Source organism: Nylanderia fulva, unplaced genomic scaffold, assembly GCF_048542155.1.
Source record: "Nylanderia fulva isolate GAGA-0341 unplaced genomic scaffold, ASM4854215v1 Scaffold4, whole genome shotgun sequence".
Classification (NCBI taxonomy): Eukaryota; Metazoa; Arthropoda; class Insecta; order Hymenoptera; family Formicidae; genus Nylanderia; species Nylanderia fulva.
Genome location: NW_028190476.1, coordinates 8,016,592 through 8,039,801, shown reverse-complemented (window position 1 = coordinate 8,039,801; position 23,210 = coordinate 8,016,592). Strand labels below are relative to the sequence as shown.

The 23,210-nt window shown below is 26.5% G+C and overlaps 4 protein-coding genes across 5 annotated transcripts; all 4 read left to right on the top strand.

The window, feature by feature from the left end:
• The first annotated feature begins 202 nt into the window (after positions 1 to 202).
• LOC114944543 (hormone-sensitive lipase-like) lies at positions 203 to 3,641 on the top strand. Its single transcript, XM_029320511.1, has 7 exons — positions 203 to 575; positions 660 to 864; positions 955 to 1,168; positions 1,861 to 2,039; positions 2,603 to 2,882; positions 2,988 to 3,207; positions 3,458 to 3,641. Exons 1-7 carry the CDS (start codon positions 208 to 210, stop codon positions 3,639 to 3,641), a joined length of 1,650 nt encoding a protein of 549 aa, XP_029176344.1. The 5' UTR covers positions 203 to 207.
• A 1,954-nt stretch (positions 3,642 to 5,595) lies between these two features.
• LOC114944549 (hormone-sensitive lipase-like) lies at positions 5,596 to 11,723 on the top strand. Of its 2 annotated transcripts, none has more exons than XM_029320520.2 (10): positions 5,596 to 6,084; positions 6,945 to 7,077; positions 7,168 to 7,381; positions 8,373 to 8,551; positions 9,112 to 9,391; positions 9,497 to 9,716; positions 9,980 to 10,146; positions 11,068 to 11,267; positions 11,377 to 11,502; positions 11,587 to 11,723. In XM_029320520.2, exons 1-10 carry the CDS (start codon positions 5,717 to 5,719, stop codon positions 11,653 to 11,655), a joined length of 1,956 nt encoding a protein of 651 aa, XP_029176353.1. In that variant the 5' UTR covers positions 5,596 to 5,716; the 3' UTR covers positions 11,656 to 11,723. The 2 variants fall into 2 exon arrangements, with proteins under 2 accessions (XP_029176353.1, XP_029176352.1); XM_029320519.2 differs by having other exon boundaries at positions 6,873 to 7,077.
• Positions 11,724 to 13,001: 1,278 nt separating this feature from the next.
• LOC146721922 (aminopeptidase N-like) lies at positions 13,002 to 20,856 on the top strand. Its single transcript, XM_085485973.1, has 8 exons — positions 13,002 to 13,169; positions 15,592 to 16,070; positions 16,353 to 16,802; positions 17,320 to 17,503; positions 18,076 to 18,211; positions 18,632 to 18,710; positions 19,805 to 20,145; positions 20,736 to 20,856. The coding sequence occupies exons 2-8, from the start codon at positions 15,634 to 15,636 to the stop codon at positions 20,789 to 20,791; spliced, it is 1,683 nt and encodes a 560-aa protein (XP_085342099.1). The 5' UTR covers positions 13,002 to 13,169; positions 15,592 to 15,633; the 3' UTR covers positions 20,792 to 20,856.
• Positions 20,772 to 22,825, top strand: LOC114944544 (uncharacterized). Its single transcript, XM_029320512.2, has 6 exons — positions 20,772 to 21,015; positions 21,273 to 21,463; positions 21,598 to 21,903; positions 21,985 to 22,051; positions 22,198 to 22,293; positions 22,440 to 22,825. Exons 1-6 carry the CDS (start codon positions 20,860 to 20,862, stop codon positions 22,539 to 22,541), a joined length of 918 nt encoding a protein of 305 aa, XP_029176345.2. The 5' UTR covers positions 20,772 to 20,859; the 3' UTR covers positions 22,542 to 22,825.
• Positions 22,826 to 23,210: the final 385 nt, after the last annotated feature.

Here is a 23,210-nt window from a genome sequence, read left to right as displayed (position 1 = left end):
AATATTAAAAATGTTACATCTATGAGTGGGAAATTACAACTAACATATACGTTATATGTAACATGCTTAAGTATATAACATTTATATACTGTTTGCTGGGCAGTCAAGTATTTAAAAATGTTATCAAACTGAAGAGTGATGCACAGGTATCTTGGTGTATTGATTTTATATCAGTCGGTGCTACGCGTTCGCCGAGAAAACACTCAAATGCCACCTGTCAACCATCACGATAATTTTGACAGATTATCCGAAAATCTTAAATCGTCACAATGGAACGATTTGCGAAAATTGTGCAACGTCAGCGTGGAATATTTCACGTCTCATCGCCATAAAAACAGTGATAGAATCAAGGCTGCGCTGCTGGTGATTTTGCAGCAACTGGACGAATTGCAGCCGATTTACGACGAAATAGTCAAATTCGCGCCATGCTTCGATTTCGACGAGACGACTCCGGGAAATGGATACAGAAGTTTTCTCTTGATGATCGACAAAAGTATCGTGCACTCCGAACAGGTTTGCCAAAAGATGTATCGTCAGAAAGACTCATTATTATTCCGAGAGAGTCATCACACGAAGTAATTGTATAAAAACCACACACACGCACACATCTATTTAACATATATTTTAGAGTACACGGACTATATAAGTTTAATTTGTAGGGAAGCGGAAGCATGTTCCCAGCTATTGATATCGTTACAAATAACTTTGCCATATTTAAAAATATTGTATAAATGGAATAGCTTGGAAATAATGAGCGATGGAAAACCGCCTCTGATAATAACGGACCACAGCCGTCAAGAATTTCTCGGTCTGATAGAACATGTCAATCCACATTGTTATTACGGTAGATGCGCAGGATTTCAGGTAGTACATATTCTTTAATAATATTTGTCGGATTAAATTTATTTAAAAATGTTTAATGTGAAAATATCTGAAATGTCATAATTTTTTTAGTTTTGTGATAGTTTAAAAAAGCCAATAAAATTAATGATGTCAGCTATGGCAGCTTATAGCGAAATATATTATAATAATAATACAATACTGAGACGATGCGTTAATTGCATAGAATATTTTTTGGATCCTGAAGCGACAGCACGTCGTGTTGTTAACATATCTCAGTATGCTGATATTTATTTTACCAAAGCATGTTGGTCCGTGCTTGAAATGAGTAAGAAATAAGAAATTTAAGATCACAAATTTTATTACTATAACTAAAAATACATTTATATAATATTTACAAACAAATAAATATAAACTTGATTAAAAAAAGATACAGTAGAAAAATAGAAAAAACTTATAATATTTATAACGCAGCTAATAATTATAATATCGATATGTTTAAAGAATAAAAATAAAGCTTTATGTCTGTAATTTGAAAAAATTTTAACATTGATTACGTGGAATAATCACTTTTACAATGGCTGACGACAAAGTGAGAAACTGAAAACTGATTAACACATCTAGCTTTTTGAATTGCACGGAGTGAATCAATTAATGTAACTTAAATGAGATAAAAAGCGTGTAAGTTCAAATTTTTTATTTTGATTTTTCCGTTCAAATATGTGCTTTAACGAAATCAATGAGATAATTTTTCGCGGAATTGTGGCGACTTGAATTGATAAACGGCAAACACACATTTTAAATCACAATTTGCCGTTAAAAAACCGAATTTATTTATATTGATATAACTCGATGTCAGCGACCTCAATAACATAATTATTAGCTACGTTGTAAATAATAGAAGTTTTACACTTTTTCTTTAGTTTTTTATTGTATTGTCTTTTTCTTGATTGAGTGTATTTAAATAATGACCAAATGTATTTAAAGAATAAATATGTGTATATTAAATCTATATTTTAGAAATATTGTGCATATTTCATCCCTCGTTGGCTGTCAATCAACCAATATGTATTCCACCCGAGGAAATAATTCTGCCTACTCTCGATGGTGAAACTGTGTCAATTCCAATACCGAATAGCCACATTGGAAAGAAGTCGATAAATCTTAAATTGCTGAGTTTCAAACGACGCGTAGGAATGGTAAAATATTGAGATTAAATGTTAAATTAAAATATAACTTGATTGTAGTATATACGAGTTATTATATGCTTCATTTAACTTATTATAATATTAATCTAATTATATCGTACACTGAATAAAAATATTATATTAGTAAATATACATTTCAATACTACCATATAAATCATTAATTTAAAACAAATAAATATTTTTTTTGTTTTGAAAAGGATTTTCTTATATGAAATAAATTTTTAATAATTTAATAATAAATATCTTTCACGTCAAATTGATATTATTAGTTTGAAAAAAATGATTTATAAGGCAGTACTGAAATAAATATTTATTCAGATTTAATATATTTTTTTCAGGGTACATACATATATAATTAATATATTATTATTATTATTAATGTGTAATCAATATTTAATAATAAATATATTTTAATTATATATACGATATAAAATTACTAATTAATTAAAAATATCTTTAGTAGGTATATTATTTAAAAAATTTATAGAGTAGAAAAATTTAAAATATTTCGCTAAAGCAATTAATAATTTTTGTTAAAACCATACTCCATCAAGATCGGATCTGGAAGCGCAGGAGGAGAGTTATATGATCCATGCGATAGTTTAATTATTTATATTCACGGAGGGGGATTCATCGCACAGACATCACAATCACACGTAATGTACCTACATAAGTGGACTAAGATGCTCGACGTACCAATCTTGTGTATAGATTACAGTTTAGCCCCGGAAGCTCCCTATCCACGCTCCCTTGAAGAAGCCCTGTATTCTTACGCATGGGCGTTAAATCATGCGACTGTACTCGGAAGTACAGCAAAAAAAGTGATACTTGTAGGTAAGCAAATTTTGTCTTCGACATGCCTTTAATGTGTATAATTGACAGATTTGATTATTCGATGCGGTAAAAGACTGTATACTTTAATGATTCATTTTTTGACAGGTGATTCCGCCGGTGGTGTCTTGTGCTTGCAAGTTATCTTCAGATGCGTGCAGTTAAATATAAGAAAACCGACCGGTATTTTTGTGGTTTACCCACCAGGGATCATCGATTTTCTTCCATCGCCATCTCATATGTTCTTTTTGAACGATCCGTTCTTATTGGTCGGTACCATAATACGACTTTTGAAGGCTTACGTGGGAACTGATAAAGGCACATTTACGTAAGATAAAACATTAGTTAATATTATTATAATCTTCCTCAAATCAAAATTACAATTTTTTTTTTATTTTACATTTTTTTATACGATGAAAATTAAAGTATAATGAATAATATGTTTTATGTAAAAGTTTAAAAGAATATATCAAACAAAGATCAATTATTTCTACACTGTTTGATGTATCGCATATACATATTTTATTGTGATGCAGACAATTGTATGATTCACATAAATACTATAATTTATTCCGCAGGAAGCATGAAAATGAAGAATGGGCGAAACTGGATGCAAAGAGCTCTTCTGTTGAAGTGAATGAAAATCACGTTACAGCAATGCATCCAAACGAAAACAGCGCGAAAAGTATAGCATCTCTTTCATCTAATTCGACATTAACTTCTGTCAACTCAAAAAAAATCGATGGTATATACATAAATTGATTAATACATATCCTTATATAATCGTGACAATATATTTTAGAAAAAGTTTGAAAAAAATTGTAAAGTTTAAAAATATCTGTTTAATATAATATAATATAACTTTAATCTTGAGAGGCGTATTCAAGATCAGGATAAGATCATCATAAATTTTTTAAATAGAACTACTATATTTTTTTAATAGAATCGATTTCTCGCAATATTCTGTTTGAAAAATTATACGTGTGATATTATCAAAAAAATGAATAGTTTATGAAATTATATAATTTAATTTGATATAATTTTACATTCAAACTATAAAATATCTCGTAAAATATGTAATTTGCAATTATATATATTTTTCTTAAAAGCATTTATCTGTTTTCAGGGTGTTTTATTTTAAATAATGTATTCATTTATAAAATAACATTTTTAAAAAAGTTTAATGAGATTCCGTTTAAAAAAATAACGATGACTTTATGATCTCAAAAATATCTTTATTTGAAATAAGACTACACTTAGGTACGATAAGATTCCCCTTTTGAAAACTTTTTCAAACAACTTTTATAAATAACACATTTTTAAACTAAAAGTTTAGCTTATGCTCTTCCGCTGACTCAGGAAGAAAGAGTCAGGCTTTAGATATGTGAGTTGGCATACTTAAACTTTAACTCTAAATGACGTGACGTCAAATGTGCTTAGGTTCAAAGAGATCATCAACCGGAAAGTCTATTTTACTCAAAAAACATCAGATCGATGATTCTTTCTTGCTTGTATACACACATCTACTTTTGTTAGCTTTTAAATATACTTTATAAAAAAATCTAATGCAACAATTACTAAGGATATAAAAATACCAGCTCAGTTCCGAAAGTATAGTAGTAAATTTTTAAATATGTACAGAATATTTGCTTTCCTTTAATTTCGTCTATTTCGCCTTTATATAAAAGAAAGAAGTGTCAAAAAATAATGTTTCAGGCCAAAGTGGCACATCATGGTCTCTGTTTAGATGGTTTCTTGATCGAAGAAATAATAAAAATATTAGACAGCTTGATACAAAGGATGCAAAAACTCCTTTAGAGGAATTTGTATTTACAATACCAAAGGAGGATCTGCTCATACATCCTTGCCTTGTATCAGACAATTTATTAGTCAATTTTCCGTCCACAAAAATAATGGTAATTCTTTGTTATAATGTTTGACGAATCCAAGTGTGATACGTTCTGTTCTCGCTATTAAGATTGAATATTTTGGAACATCTTATACATAATAAATATGTTTTTAGACGGCACAATTTGATCCTTTCCTCGATGATTGCATCATTTATGCGAGAAGACTCCGTTCTCTCGGCAACAACGTTACATTGGATATAATGCCGGATATGCCGCATGGATTTTTAAATTTAGTACATGTAAAACTTTTTTTGTTTCTCTTTATGTAAGTGAATTAACAGAGTACATTTACACTATTTTATTTTGTACTTTCCATTTTTAGTTTTCGAAAGAAGCGGTGGAAGGCATGAAATTCGCTGCTAGAAGAATAAAAGAATTGTTGGAGCTATAATTGTGCAATATGAGAATTTTTTTGTTAAGATTATTTTTTGTATATTAATAAAAAAATAAATATTTTTTAATATTGCATTTATAAAGCGAATATAATTATCTCTAGATATTCCACAGAGATGTCTTTTGTTCTCTCTATCATACGTTAAACTTACCTGTTAGGGATAATGTAGCGGATTGTAGTAGAAGACCACTACTATGTATACGAGAATAGCCTTTTATATAACATGATATATCTCATTAAAATATAACTTTAATTATTCATAAATTATTCTGTTGCTATAATTATAATGATATCATCAATAGGACATCAGAAGGACTTTCATCGTTACATAACATATGATAGGATGGTTCTTTATATTATATATAACATATGAAAGGCTGGTTCAATCTTTATATAACAAATGATAGGATAATTCATTCAGTCTGTCGACAAACGCTGAGTAAGTCTTATCAAGCTGAACACTGATACCCAGTTGTTTTCGTGGTTTCATTTTATATCAGTCAGTGCGACGCGTTCGCCAGGACAACACTCAAATGTCACCTGTCAATCATCACGATAATTTTGACAGATCATCCGAAAATCTTAAATCGTCACAATGGAACGATTTGCGAAACTTGTGCAACGTCAGCGTGGAATATTTCACGTCTCATCGTCATAAAAACAGTGATAGAATCAAGGCTGCGCTGCTGGTGATTTTGCAGCAACTGGACGAATTGCAGCCGATTTACAACGAAATAGTCAAATTCGCGCCATGCTTCGATTTCGACGAGACGACTCCGGGAAATGGATACAGAAGTTTCCTCTTGATGATCGACAAAAGTATCGTGCACTCCGAACAAGTTTGCCAAAAGATGTATCGTCAGAAAGACTCATTATTATTCCGAGAGAGTCATCACACGAAGTAATTGTATAAAAACCACACACACACGCACACATCTATTTAACATACAGGGTTTACCAAAAGTGTGACAATCCCTAAATATCTCGGAAAATATACGTTTTACAGAAAAGTGTTTCGAACAAAAGTTGTAGGGTTTAAAAAGATCCACATATTCTATCAGATTGACCTTGGATGGCGTCGTCAAGGTCAGGTCAAGGTCACGTTGATTTTTTCAAATGGCACCCCCTACATTTGATTGCATATTCTTATAGCTTAATTCAAGAGCTTTCCAAAGCACTATAATAATGTTCATTTTTATTACGTACTTTGCGAGTTATGAGGGTTTAACGTTAGAGTACCGCCGGTTTTAACATTATTCAAGGTATACCACATGGAGGTTACTCGCTCGGATTTGCATCTGTTGTGTGTGTGATCCAGTCAACTATAAGGCAAGATCGGTCGTGGATCCAGCCAACTAGGACAAGATCGGTCATGGATCCAGTCAGCAAAAGCAAAGACCCAACTGAAACCATATCTGATCGAAGTTTTCACCTGTTATTGCTTGTATTGCCGAAAGTATTTAATTCCTCAACATATCCTCATATTTCGCTGAAGTCAAATTACCAAAAAAACTGCTCCATAAAACGTGTATCGTACGAATCAGTATGTGGATCTTTTTAAACTCTACAACTTTTGTTCGAAACACTTTTCTGTAAAACGTATATTTTCCGAGATATTTAGGGGTTGCCACACTTTTGGTAAACCCTGTATATTTTATAATACACGGATTATATAAGTATAATTTGCAGAGAAATAGAAGCATGTTCCCAACTATTGGTATCGTTAAAAATATCTTTGCCATATTTAAAAATATTCTATAGATGGAGTAGCCAAGAAATAATGAACGATGGAAAACCGTCTCTGATAATAACGAACCACAGTCCTCAAGAATTTCTCGGTCTGATAGAACATGTTAATCAACATTGTTTCTATGGCAGATGTGTAGGATTTCAGGTAGTATATATTTGCAAATAATATTTGTCGGATTAAATTTATTTAAAAATATTTAATGTGAAAATATCTGAAATGTCATAACTTTTTTAGTTCTGTGATAGTTTAAAAAAGACACTAAAATTAATGATGTCAGCTACGGCAGCTTATAGCGAAATATATTATAATAATAATACAATACTAAGACGATGCGTTAATTGCATAGAGTATTTTTTGGATCCTGAAGCGACAGCACGTCGTATTGTTAACATATGTCAATATGCTGATATTTATTTTATCAAAGCATACTGGTCCCTGCTTGAAATGAGTAAGAAATTTAAGATCACAAATTTTATTCATTAAATCTAAAAATACATTTATATAATATTTACAAAAAAAATATAAGCTCAATTAAAAAAAAAGATGCAATAAAAAAATAGAAAAAAAGTTTTAAATATTTATAACGCAGCTAATAACACTGTTCGACATACAAAAACATGGTATGATACGCATTTTTCTCAGACGGATTCGTAATCAGCATGAAAAACTCTACAAGAATACGCTTTAAAAAATCTCCGAACCTGAAAGAGGTCATTTTTTGTCGACTATTTATAATATCGATATGTTTAAAAAATAAAGATAAAGCTTGATTTCTGTAGTTTGAGGAAAATTTAATATTGATTACGTGGAATAATCAATTTTGCAATGACTGATGACAAAGTGAGAACCTGAAAACTGATTAACATATCAAATATTTTGAATTGCTCGCTGTGAGTTAATTAAAGAGCGTGCAAGTTCGTTTTTTTTTTAAATTTGCTTGAACGGATATCGATACGAAAATTTTTCGCTTAATCGGCGACTTGAATTGATAGACGTCAGTCACATATTTTAAATCAGAATTTGTCGTTAAAAAAAAGAATTATTTCATATTGATATAACTCAGCGATGTAAATAACATAATTATTACATTTATATTTCAATAATTATACTGAAGAAGACCGCGTGCGGTCGAAACGTTTATAGAATGATTGTAATTTGCGTTAGTTTTAATATCTAATGACTGTAGTTTTATAATTTATACATGTAATAAATGGTAATTGACTGAACATCTCGAATATTCAGCTCGATAAGTTGGCCTTAGATTTATCACTTTGTTTTTAATATACAAGCGACAATTTGTATTAATTTATTCATAATTATTAGCTGCGTTATAAATAATAAAAGTATCACAATTTTTTCCCATTTTTTTTATTGTACTGTTTTTTCTTGATCAAGTGTATTTAAATAATGAATATGTGTATATTATATTTATATTTTAGAAATATTGTGCATATTTTATCCCTCGTTGGCAGTCAATCAACCAATATGTATTCCACCCGAGGAAATAATTCTGCCTACTCTCAATGGTGAAACTGTGTCAATTCCAATACCGAATAGCCACATTGGAAAGAAGTCGATAAATCTTAAATTGCTGAGTTTCAAACGACGCGTAGGAATGGTAAAATATTGAGATTAAGTGTTAAATTAAAATATAACTTGATTGTAGTATATACGAGTTATTATATGCTTTATTTAACTTATTATAATATTAATCTAATTATATCGTACACTGAATAAAAATATTATATTAGTAAATATTCATTTCAATACTACCATATAAATCATTAATGTAAAACAAATAAATATTTTTTTTGTTTTGAAAAGAATTTTCTTATATGTAATAAATTTTTAATAATTTAATAATAAATATCTTTCACGTCAAATTGATATTATTAATTTGAAAAAAATGATTTATAAGACAGTACTGAAATAAATATTTATTCGAATTCAATATATTTTTTTCAGGGTATATACATATATAATTAATATATTATTATTATTAATGTATAATCAATATTTAATAATAAATATATATTAATTATATATACGATATAAAATTACTAATTAATTAAAAATATTTCTAGTAGATATATAATTTATATAATTCATAGAATAGAAAAATTTAAAATATTTTGCTAAAACAATTAATAATTTTTCTTGATACTACACTCCATCAAGATCGGATCTGGAAGCGTAGGAGAAGAGTTATATGATCCATGCGACAGTTTAATTATTTATATTCACGGAGGGGGATTCATCGCACAGACATCGCAATCACACGTAATGTATCTATATGAGTGGGCTAAGATGCTCGACGTACCAATCTTGTGTATAGATTACAGTTTAGCCCCGGAAGCTCCCTATCCACGTTCCCTTGAAGAAGCCCTGTATTCTTACGCATGGGCGTTAAATCATGCGACTCTACTCGGAAGTACAGCGAAAAAAGTGATACTTGTAGGTAAGCAAATTTTGTCTTCGACATGCCTTTAATGTGTATAATTGACAGATTTGATTATTCGATGCGGTAAAAGACTGTGTATTTTAATGATTCATTTTTTGACAGGTGATTCCGCCGGTGGTGTCTTGTCCTTGCAAGTCACCTCCAGATGCGTGCAGTTAAATATAAGAAAACCGACTGGTATTTTTGTGATTTATTCACCGGTGATCATCGATTTTTTTCCATCGCCATCCCATATGTTCTTTTTGAACGATCCGTTCTTATTGGTCGGTACCATAATACGAATCTTAAAGTGTTACGTGGGAACTGATAACGACAAATTTACGTAAGATAAAACTTTAGTCAATATATTATTATAGTTAAGTTTTCTCAAATCAACTTTTTTATATATATATCTTATTTATTTCAAATTTTTTATATGATGCAAAGGTAGAAGTATAATGATAAGTATGTTTTATGTAGAAGTTTAAAAGAATATATCAAACAAAGATCAATCATTTCTACACTATCCGATGTATTGCATATGCATATTTTATTGTGATGAAGACGAATGTACGATTCAAATAAATACTATAATTTATTCCGCAGGAAACATGAAAATGAAGAATGGGCAAAATTAGGTGCAGAGAGCTCTTCTGCGGAAGTGAATAAAAACGACCTTACAGCAATGCATTCAAACGAAAACAGAGCAAAAAGTAAAGAATCTCTTCCATCTAATTCGACATTAACTTCTGTCAACTCAAAAGAAATCGATGGTATATACATATTAGTACATATTCCTATAATATATGATACACGGTATTTAATTTGAAACGTAACAAGTGAAAGATCTCTTAAACAATACATTTTGGAAAAAATGAAAAAATAAATTGTATGACTTAAAAATATCTATTTATTACAATAAATTGTCACTTTAATCTTGAGTAGCGTATCAAGGTCAGGATAAGATCATCTTGAATTTTTTAAATGGAACTACTGTATTTTTTAATATAAATCGATTCCTCGCAATATTCTGTTTGAAAAGTTATAAGAGTAATATGATGAAAAAATAAATAGTTTATGAAAGATTTTATAATTTAATTTGATATAATTTTACATAAACTATATAACATCTCGTATAATATGTAATCTGCAATTACATATATTTTTCTTTAAAGCAATTATCCATTTTTAGGGTATTCCATTTTAAATATTGTATTCATTTTTAAAGTAACATATTTTTTAAGAAAATTATAGTAATTCCTTTTAAAAAAATTAAAATGGCCTGATGATCTCAAAATTATCTTCATCTGAAATAAGATTATATGCTGACGACATGATGTTTTTTTTGAAAATCTTTTCGAAAAACTTTTGTGAATAACACATTTTTGAAGTAAGGGTTTAGGTATGTCTTTTCACTGACTCAATAAGAAAGAGTCAGCGAGAGGGAATACCTAAACTTCAACTCCAAATGACTAGATGTAGAATATGCTTAGGCTCAAAAAAATTAAATATACATTTGAAGAAACTTTAATGCACCAATTACTAAGGATAATTACTAAAGATTATAAGAATACAAGTTCAGTTCCGAGAATATATTAACAAATTTTTAAATATGTACAGAATATTCGCTTTCCTTTAATTTCGTCTATTTCACCTTTATACGAAAAATGCAGTGTCAAAAAATAATGTTTCAGGCCAAAGTGGCACATCATGGTCTCTGTTTAGATGGTTTCTCGATCGAAGAAATAATAAAAATATTAGACAGCTTGATACAAAGAATGCAAAAACTCCTTTGGAGGAATATGTATTTACGATACCAAAGGAGGATCTGCTCATACATCCTTGCCTTGTATCAGACAATATATTAGTCAAATTTCCGCCCACGAAAATAATGGTAATTTTTTGTTATAATTGTTGACTATGCAAAGTGTAAAACGTTCTGTTCTCGCTATTAAGATTGAATATTTCGGAACATCTTATACGCGTAACAAATTTGCTTTTAGGCGGCGCAATTTGATCCGTTTCTCGATGATTCCGTCACTTTTGCGAGAAGACTTCGTTCTCTCGGCAACAATGTTACATTGGATATAATGCCGGATGTGCCGCATGGATTTTTAAATTTAATTAACGTAAAGCTTCTTTTTGTTTCTCTTTATATGAGTGAATCAAAACAGTACATTTACATTATATTATTTTGTTTTTGTTATTTTTAGATTTCGAAAGAAGCGAGAAAAGGCATGAAACTTGGTGCTACAAGAATAAAAGAATTGTCAGAGCTATAATTGTGTAATATGAGATTTTTTTTGTTAAAATGTATATTTATATAAAATAAACATTCTTTAATATTGCATTTATACAACAAATATAATTATCTCTAGATGCAATCAAGTATTTACGAGATCATTTTCTACTAACATTTTCAACTAACAGGAATGGAAGATTGGTCTTTGGAAACGCGTTGTCCTCTCATTAAAGTAGAACAAAATTATTTTGATTTAATGGGTCAAACAAATGGATGGATACAACATATCGACATATTAAAAATTTGCTGTATTTCTGTAACTTTCACTACACAAACATTTCCCGATTTTAACAAATTAACTCATCATATGGTATGAGTGAAAAAACATTTAACATTATTATTATCATTTGAAGAAAATGATTGGGTGATTTTTAATATATAACAATCTGGTAAACATTAACGAATGGACTGCTTATTACGACTTATTTCCCGTCTTTATTTTATACACATATATTTGACATTATTTTATATTTTTATTCATTTTATTTATTTTCCTATATAAATCTGAGATATTAATTATATAATTATAATAGATTTAAAATGTTTTGTGTAATTTTTTGCATTTATATATATATAACATTATATTTGAGATATATATAAGCGTTTTCTAAATAATATCAATCAATATTAATGTTATATTTTTACAGATGTTTTATTCTAATAATAGCAAAATTTGAATGTGCTTAATTAAGAAAACTGTTACACAGAAAATAAGAAAACAGTAGGAAGCGCGCGCGCCTGTGTGTTTATGTATGTGTGTGGAGCATTTGTAATATATATATATATATATATATATATATATATATATATATATATACTATATATATATATATATATATATATATATACAGGGTGTCCGGTAACTAACGGACCAATGATTAAGGGCGGATTCTCTGGCCAATTTGGAGATGATTTTTCCTTAGCAAAAATGTTTAGAAGTCAATAATTTTCGAGTTATAAGCGATTGAAAAAAATGGGTTTTTTTTAAACTAAACGTTTTGGAGTTAAAAGTCTAACATAATTACATTCTTCTGTTAATTTCAGGTAGAGTTTACTATAATAAAATTTGAATTTGAGGCTTAGTTATAAAGATACATCATGACAAATATTAAAAAGTTGTATTGGAAATGATGACCTTTTTCGACATTTTCGCTGAGGAAAAATTGTTCCCAAATTGATCAAAGAATCCATTTATAATCGTTGGTCCGTTAGTTACCGGACCCTGTATATATAATATATACAACGATCTCAGAAGCTTTGTTGACCTTATACATCATGTTTATCATGATGATACGTACAGAGAATCAGTTAGTCTTTCGTGGTCTTTCGAACCATATCGTGGTAGATATAATGACAGTAATAAAGTGTGTGTGAATAATTATATTCTTCGAACATTGCACACTGCTAAAGCATTAATTTGCTGCAGTAATTTAAAAAATATATAATTTTATCCATATATAATTTTGCAATTAACATACTGTTCCGAAATATTAGGTAAGTCAAAATAAGTTAAAAATATATAAACATATATTTGTCTACAAACACAAAAAATATTTAATTGTACAGTATAACGGAATTTTACAGAATTTTTAACATATTATTATAAATAGAATAGTCTTATTCAAAATTATCTTTCAAATTTAATCCAGAGATAATTTCAAATAATGCCGACATTATAATATTTTATAAATTGTAATGTTGAAATAATCGTAAACCCACAAAAGTTTTATAGAGAATATACTTAATAATACTATAATTTTTATAACACATAATAATTTTTATAATAGACACTTTTAATTGTTTTTTCATTATTATTGAATTATTATAATTTTATTTTCTCCATTTTTCGTACTTATTTTTTATAAAAAAGTATTTGCGCGCAATTTAATGTTTAAAATAATTTTTATGTTGTACTGCCATTGAGTAGAATAACTTTAACAAAAAAGGATAATCAAATAATAATTTAATTGAATATTATGTATATATATAACAAAAATAAAAAATGGAACAATGCTTTCAATTTGTATTCGATATATCGCCTTATATAGGCAATGTATTATAAAAAATAAAAATAAATTACTTTTATTAAGTGAGAAATAAAATAACAATTAATAATAAGTAAAATTATATTACTCATAATACTTTATTTATACTCATCTTACTCATGTTTAATTTAAAATAGACAGAATACTAAATATTCTACATAAAATATTTTATATAAAACGCTCAAAACGTACGTTAATATTCAATTAAAAATGAATAAACAATAGTTCATAGCGATCTAATAAGATACTCCGTTAAAGTTGAAACGTTTTCAAATATATAAATTAAATTTAATTTTTACTTTAATATTTAAAAACAATTTACATGTATTAATGCATATATTGATGGTGAGAATATATATATAAAAATAATATCAAATAGAAAGATTGGATAAAATAAGCATTGATAAAGATTATAGTTATAATACTTAAACTCATTGTCAGAATTAATTAAAAATTTTAATAATTATTTATTAATTATACATTATACAGTAAATTGATAGAACATGCTAATTGACAATCGAATGAAGAAATCTGTAATATTATAAATTTGAAACAATTGTTAACACATCTATTTTGATGCGTATAATCTGAAATATCTGAAAAAAACCCACTATATACAGAAATTTTAAAAAATTGTAGTAAACCTGTTAATAGTAAATTTTTGAGATCATTTAAAGTTAATAAATGGTAGTAATTTAATTGACCAATTCTGGCAAATAATTAAATTTATTGTATTTTCACAACGTTTTGGCCGTAGGTTTCGGCCCTTATTATCAAGTGCTATGTTCTTAAATCACAACTTTTTTAAAAAACAAAAATTCGATCTTAAAATATGACATTATATAATAACATGATAGTATAATACGAAATAACTATGACACATAATGTCATATTTTAAGATCAAATTTTTATTTTTTAAAAAAGTTGTGATTTAAGAACATAGAGTTTGATAAGGGCCGAAACCCACGGCCGAAACGTTGTGAAAATACAATAAATTTAATTATTTGCTAGAATTGGTCGATTAAATTACTACCATTTTTTAATTATTATCTGGTGACTTCATAGTTTATATCATTTATTTAAAGTTAATGTTTCCTCTGCTAAAATGTCGAGATAGACTAACATTATTTACATGTTCCCAAATTTTCCATCATATATCTTTCTAATCAAACCTTAAAATAATATTCTATTAACAAAAACTCTACTTAAAGTTAATTGATGAATGTGATTTCGTTAATATTTGATTTCCATTAAGCTTAGTTTGCGGACAACCATTTATTTTCATTTTCTTATAACTCGACATTTATTAATACTTCTACATTTTCGCTGAGGAATGATCGTCTTTAAATGATATCAGGTATCTGCTTTTAACAGGTTTACTGCTAGTTTTGGAACATTATATATATAAAATTTATCATATATATAATTTAAACAATTTGAAATTGAATTTATGTTGGCTTTATTTCTCGGTAAATGTTTATTTAGAATTTATAATACACAATTTAAGAGAAAAAAGCAAACAAACCTTTATAAAAACATAATAATAAACATGTGCCCTCTTTTTCCTCTCGCCGCTTTTCAGTCTTTCTTATCCATACTGTCTTCTTCTTACTTTGAATGTACACACACGTACGTATGTATGTAGCAAGGACGGCTCTTGTGTTTACAAAAATAATTTACTTCAGGCAACTAATTTTATATATAAATCTTTATATTCCAAATAATATTTCAATAATTAGAAAGGTTTTTTACTTAATAATTTTAATACATTTTGTATTTATTTTTTTGTTTATATATTATAGAAGAACATTATACATTTAAAAAAGACATCTAAGCTATATTTAATTTCTTTATTCATCTTTTGTTCACAGTGTTCTACAGATCTAAAATAAATATTCCTTTTCTTCGACATAATGATATTTCTAAAACTATTATTAAGTAGCGGAATAATTTTTATTGCTGTGGCAGCTTTCATTCGTAATGAATTTTCATGCTATCGACCATCAGAATATATAAAATCAGTGCATTACGATATCAAGCTTACCTCACATATTAAAGCAAAAACTTTTAATGGAGAATACAATATCAGCATAAACATTCTTAATAAAACGAGACACATATATTTACATTCAGAAAAATTATGTATTAACGATATAGTTTTAATTACAAATTTTGGAAAATATGAGAATGATAAAGATACAGTTTATAAACCGACATATAATACTACAGAAAACTCAATTGACATTTTCTTTCTGGATGAGTTATCACCTGGAAGGTACATCTTAAATATAAAATATTTAGGCGCTACTGATAAAGGCTTTAAAATTTTTGATATAAAAGGAAAAACTGCGTAAGTAAATGATAAATGTTTATTAAATAATGTACAATATGCAAATACATAAGACATTGTTATTAATATACTATATATTTATGTATTAAATATTCCAAATGTTATCACATATCGCGGAATTTAAATCCAAGTGTAAATCTATACCTTTATTATTATAATAATATATAATAAAGTCATAAAATATAATATGTGTTGACGAATATAACATTTATACATTTTTCAATTTCTAATATTTTTAGACTTGTCAAAATAATTCATTAATTTATGTTCTTTGAAATGTAGTTGGGTAGGTGCTCCGCATTTCCAGATAATAGGCGGCCGACAAGCGTTTCCATGTTTGCATAATTTATCGTTAGAAGCAACCTTTAACATTTCTTTGGGATGTTATAACTGCATTACTTTGTCAAACACGCCATTGCGAAATACGGAAAGAGATAAGTACAATTTGCAATGGAGACACTACAATACCACACCTGTAATGTCGATTCATCACGCAACAATGATTGTGTCTAATTACTTATTCCCTCGTCGTATCAAAACTCAAAACATTAATATGTGGTGCAGACATAAATCTGAATTTCACATGGATATTGCAATGTATGCAGCTGAACATATCAAGTTGTTTTTTCAAGATAAATGGAAACGTTCGTACAATATATGGAACGTGAATCATGTTGCAATTCCAAATTTCCATGACAAAGATATAACAGTTTTCGGAGTTGTTCTTTATAGGTGAGTACAAGTGCTTCAAGTTACGTTAAAAATAAAATTATATTTGTATGCAAAATTATAAAATTAAAAAAAAAATTAAAGTTTTTTGTTTCTGCAAACGTTCAAATGTATAAGGAATTACAAAAACCACAATTTTAGTAGAATTAAATTTATTCATAATATATTACAAAATTTAATTTTATCGTTTTAATACGTACATAAAGGATAGAGTATGCTAAATCGTACCTAAAGTAGATGTTGAAACTGCAATAAAGCTATAAAATAAATGACATTTTTTTATATATATTAAACTGTTGTTTTTGTGAACGATATTCACATCAACAGAAATTTATCGTTATTTCATATTCTAAATTAAAAAATAAAAAATATTTCGTACGATTTACAATACTGATTTGCTACATTGTACTTATGAGTTCGTAAATTGTACATCTAGCAATTAAATTCAATTATTTTAACAAAAATAAAGTAATATTTTCTATAAAACATTTTAGTCTTAACATTTAGATATAACTTTCAGGGAAACAGATATCATCTATGATAAACAATTATGTCCTATTGCTAACAAAATTGAAGTAACTCAATTAGTAGGACGTAAAGTGACACAGCAATGGTTTATTGACATGATGAACGATCCGTCAGTGTCGGATTTTTGGTTTAAAAAAGGTCTTACTACATGGCTTGCAACGTATGCTGTCGACCAGGTTATTCTAAATATTGTCAATGCTATCTTGCTCTCAACTTTTTGCAAACGATATAATACTTAAGCATTCATATTGCAAGATATTTTTAAATCAAATCCTTTTTACATAATCTACATATACGTATTCTTTGTGAATTGTCTTAAAAACATTTAGCAATTTATAAAATAAACAACTGTTTTTTGAAAAATGATTTTTTTCACATATTTACATACATATAATTACTATTTGATTTTTAAAAAATTTATATTTTTCAACATTACTTTATTAGACATTATTAAATTTTTATAAAATCTAAAATAAAATAAAATAATCAAAAACTAATACACATAATATTTATTTTAAAAAATTTGTTAAAAAGAAGTCTACAATATAATATCATGAGACAATAATTTTAAAAATATGTAATGTTTGCTTATTATATCAATACAAAATTTTAAATTATATTATATTTATTTTAATGTGCGCTCTGCAAAATGAGAGTGTTTCGTTTTAAGAATGAAATAACGTTAACAATATTAGTATTTGTATTTTAACAACGGTTATATTGATATATTAATCATTTTTTTCTATAGATTTATCCAAATTATCAAATAATCAATTTATTTGTTGTTCAAAATCAACATTACTCTTTTAATTTGGATAGTTATTATATGTGGCCTTCTACTTCACAAGTTAACAGTTCATTGGAAATTCCCAATTCTATCAGAGGTATACGTAATATAATAAAATAGTCTTCTTAAATTTTCAACTATTAATATTTTAAAATATGTGTAAAGTTAAAAGATAATTAATTCTTTATTTGGATTTTAATTAAATATTATTTTTATAAAAATACACACACCTACACCCACACATACACACACGCATGCACAAAATGTCCGGTAATAGCCGCACATATGTAGATAGAGGGAATTAATTAAATGGTTCTTCAAAGATTTGCTGTAAATAAAATGATAAACGGTGCGGCAATAAAAAACATTTCACTTTTACGTGACTACTACGCTGTATACATATACAATATAATTTTCCTTGAAAAAATTGTTATGTTTACAAGTAAATATATATTTATAATAAGAATAAATATATATTTATAATATATCTAATTCATAATTTTTATGTAAATTGTAGCACCCTTTATACTGCGCATGATGCAACACGTTCTCACAGATGAAATATTTCAGAAAGGCATAAAGACATATGTATATAAGTAAGTAATACGATATAAGAGTGAGTAATACAATACAATATAGAATATAATATAAAAAAAATAAAATTGTACAACATAAATGTAGTAATAATAGAAGTTTTATATAATGTCTCTTATTTTCTTTCATTTCTTCTGACATTATTTCATAACGTTTTTTTCTTAGTGTTACAATTCCATTACTTTTCTAGATCTTCTACTAGAATTATTTTTAAATTCATTAATTTTCTATGAAAACCGTTTGTGTAGAAAGAAATTGTTGTTTTATTGTTATCACTATTTCATATACACATTGGTGCTTTATTTTTGTTTCATGATTTGTTATTTTTTTTAATAATTTTGAAATTATTTTTATTCTTTTAATTATTTCCTCTATTTCTTTATATCATTTGTAATTCTTATAATATCTATTTTTTTATTGCATATTGTGCTACATTTGACTTCTAATCATATTTAACAGGTTTTTATATGTCACTCTTATATCTCTTTTCTATTACTTTTCTATTTTTATTTTCTTCTCTCGTAATATTATGCGCTTATAGAATTCTTTTAATAATTTTGAAATTATTTATATTCATTTTACTATTTCCTTAATTTCTATATTTCATTTATAATTCTTATAATACCTGTTTTTTTAATTGCACTTGTGCCACATTTGCTTTCTAATCTTAGTTAACAGATTTTTATATATATAACATTTATATCTCTTTTCCATTATTCTTTTTATTTTTATTTTCTCTTTTTTGTAAATCGATCTTTTTTATATTATTTTTCTTATTTTTCTTTTGTCTTCAACTTCTTATTACTTTTTTTTTTAATTATTCTATACTCTCTCAATACTTTGCTCAAATAAAATCTTTATTAATGCTAATAATGCCTAAAAAAATTAATAAAATTGTTAAATTTATTTAAAACTATGTTATATTCTTTATTATCAGAACATAAATATAAAATATATTTAAACATATAAATTGAAGTGCAATTTTATATTTTGCTTTTTAGTATTTAATAAAATTTTTTTAATATTAACACATTATACAGGCAGTTTTAACATATTTATGATATTCTTTTATATATTTTACACTTTGTGTATTTAGCCTATTACATAGTGACTTTGTGGAACTTATGAAATATTCTGTTTCAACAAACAATGGAGATATTGCTTTACAACTTACAAAAATGGAAGATTGGGCTTTGGAAAAGCATTGTCCTCTCATTAACGTAGAACGAAATTATTATGATACAATGTTTCAAGGATATGTACGGATAGAATATGGCGACATATTAAAGATTCGCTGCATTTCTGTAACATTTACTACGCAAAAATTTCCCGATTTTAACAATTTAAATCATCATATGGTATGCGCGGAAAAACGATTCAAATTATTATTACCATTTGAAGAAAATGGTTGGGTGATTTTCAATATACAACAAACTGGTAAATATTAACGAATGGACTGCTTACTACGACTTATTTCCCGTCTTTATTTTACCACATATATTTGATATTAATTCATATTTTTATTCATTTTATTTATTTTTTTATATAAATCTAAGATATATATTATATAATTATAATATATTTAAAATGTTTTGTGTAATTTTCTGCATTATTATATATATAATATTATATATAAGTTATAAACACATAAAATTAATAATAAATTTAGGTAATACAATTATTGTAACATTACATATTACGGAAATTATATATATTGGAAAACATAAAATTATTATTATTTATGCACAACTATTGTCTGTGTTAGAATCAATTTTATTTAATGATACACAACAATATCTTGCACAGTTTTATTTTTTCTAATATTTCAAGTATTATGATTACATTTTTATAATTCATTTTCTATATGTATTTGCATTTTATTTATATGTATTACATTTTTGATACGTTTTAATTTATAATTTATATAAACAGAAATATGAAACCAAAACGTTTGAAAATGAATACATTATAATAATAAAATTATTCAAAACAATAGAAATTGATAAAACTCATTTACTATTCGACAGGATATTATCGCGTTAACTATGATGTATTGAATTGGCGAAAAATTTCATATATCTAGACTCTGATAAATACACGAAAATTCATGTTCTTAATCGTGCTCAAATTATCGATGATGCATTTCATTTAATGATAGGAGGCCAACTCCATTCATTTGTATTCTGGAATATCATAAAGTATTTGCAACGAGAAAGAGATTATATAGCATGGTATCCTTTTTTTAAAGCTCTGGAATACTTATCCAGTACTTTTATAGTGTTGGAAGAAGGAATTGAGAAATTGACGGTAAATATTAAGGAATTTCAATGAAAATGCATTTCAGATATTTGCATATGCACTCATTTACTAGAAAATGTTTAAATAGATAGAAAAACATATACCGCAACGTTAAAATTTTACATACTATTATACTATTATATATATGTATGTTTATTTCATAGAAAGAGAAAATTTTAATAATCTATTGGAAAATAATGAAAAATATATTATTTTTAAATACATTTATAATCTGAACGTATAAATATATAATTAACGATTTTTAGTCTGAAGTAAGACAAATATTACACGAGATACTTAAAAGAATCAAATATGAAGAAATTGATGATACAGACGAACTCAGAATATGTTTACGACAAGAAGCTGCAAGATGGGCATGTTTTTTCGGTGACATCACTTGTAAGAAAGTAGCCAATAATAAATTAACACAACATCTCCAAGATCCTGCAAAATACAAGTAAATATTGTTACATATTTTTGCCTTTCTTAATCAAATTTTTTTGTAGGTATCGTCTATAATGTTCAAATAATTTAATCATAAGATCTATATGCTTAGCTTTAATATAAAAATATAATTTTTGTTTGTTTTAGACTTTTGCCATGGTGGAAGGAATGGACATATTGTAAAGGTTTGATGATAACTACCATAAACAACACCACATGGGAATTAGTGTATACTAAAGGATTGAACAAATCTGACTCTAAATTTTTAAAATACTTGGCTTGCCCCGAAAATATTAATCTCATCAAAAAATATTCAACACTTGAACAAAACAGTTCTACAGCACAGAAATATCCAAATTCTTTTAACAGTTTCTTACATATTATTACGAAGCATACAAAGAATCCAACTATACTGAAATACATATTAGATCATTTTCACGTAATAAAACCAAAGTAATGTGACATATCTTTATAATTATTGTGTACAAAAGTTTATTATGTGTGTTATATATACAATTGCTTTTTCGTTTTTAGAAATGTTAGTATAACTGCAGCATTAATTACTATTATTAACAACGTATATTCTGTAAATCAAACTGAGGTAAAAATTTTACGTGTTTATATATGTATACAAAATGTGATGATAATAATGCAATATTTATAATTATTATTTAATGTTTAAAATAATTTTGATAATGTTACATCAACGTTATTTATTTATGATGTTAAAAAACTAATACATTTTAGGAAATAAACAAATACGTTCAAAGGGTAAAGGCCGAAGCATTTCTATTAGATAAAATGAGAAACACAAAATATTTTAGAAGTTTTCACTTAGAAAAGGTAAATAAATATTATTATGGAAAACGAATGTAAGAGAAATATTGTTTTGTCTTATTAATTTCTGAATATTAATTTTATATTTGTTTTATTTATTATATAAAGAGGATATTAATTTTATAGTCCAAATCTTTGTTTATATATATTAGATTTACATAGAGCGGATTTCTGACAAAATTGAAAGCCATATATCAATTCGCAACCGTCAAATCGAAAGACTGAGAGAATATTTTGGCAGATTTTTCTTGTGATGAAAAAATTTAAAATAAAAAAAATTGCAGCTTCGCATGGGTGGATATACTTCATATAAATATTGTTTTTATATTGTATCTACTTTATTTGTATGTAATTTATTTTACTGTTTTAATTATTATTTATTTAGATGTATTACTATTCCATGTTTTTGTATTTACAAATATTTATGACTGCATGCATCAAGTTTTTCATTTTTTTGCGAACTTGCTATGTAATTGAACTATATATTATTTCCTATGTTCACAAGAAGATAGCCATATAATATTACTATAAATTTTATTCTTAGACATAAAATAAAAATATAATTGTATAAATTTAAATTATATATATATATATATATATATATATATATATATTAATATTTGTTAAATGATAAATAAACTATCTATATTTTGAATTACATATATTGACTTGTTTTTAATTTTTTTACGTGAATTAATCTAAATATATGTTTGCGCACACACACATACACATACACACATGTATATATCTATATGTGTGTATAAATATATATATATATATATATATATATATATATTATATATACACATCCTTACGTAACAAAACTACAAGAAAATGAATAAATTATTAGTATAACAATATATTAAGGATTGTTGAGATAATTATTAAAATTATAAAATTTAAAAAATTATTAAAATAAAAAT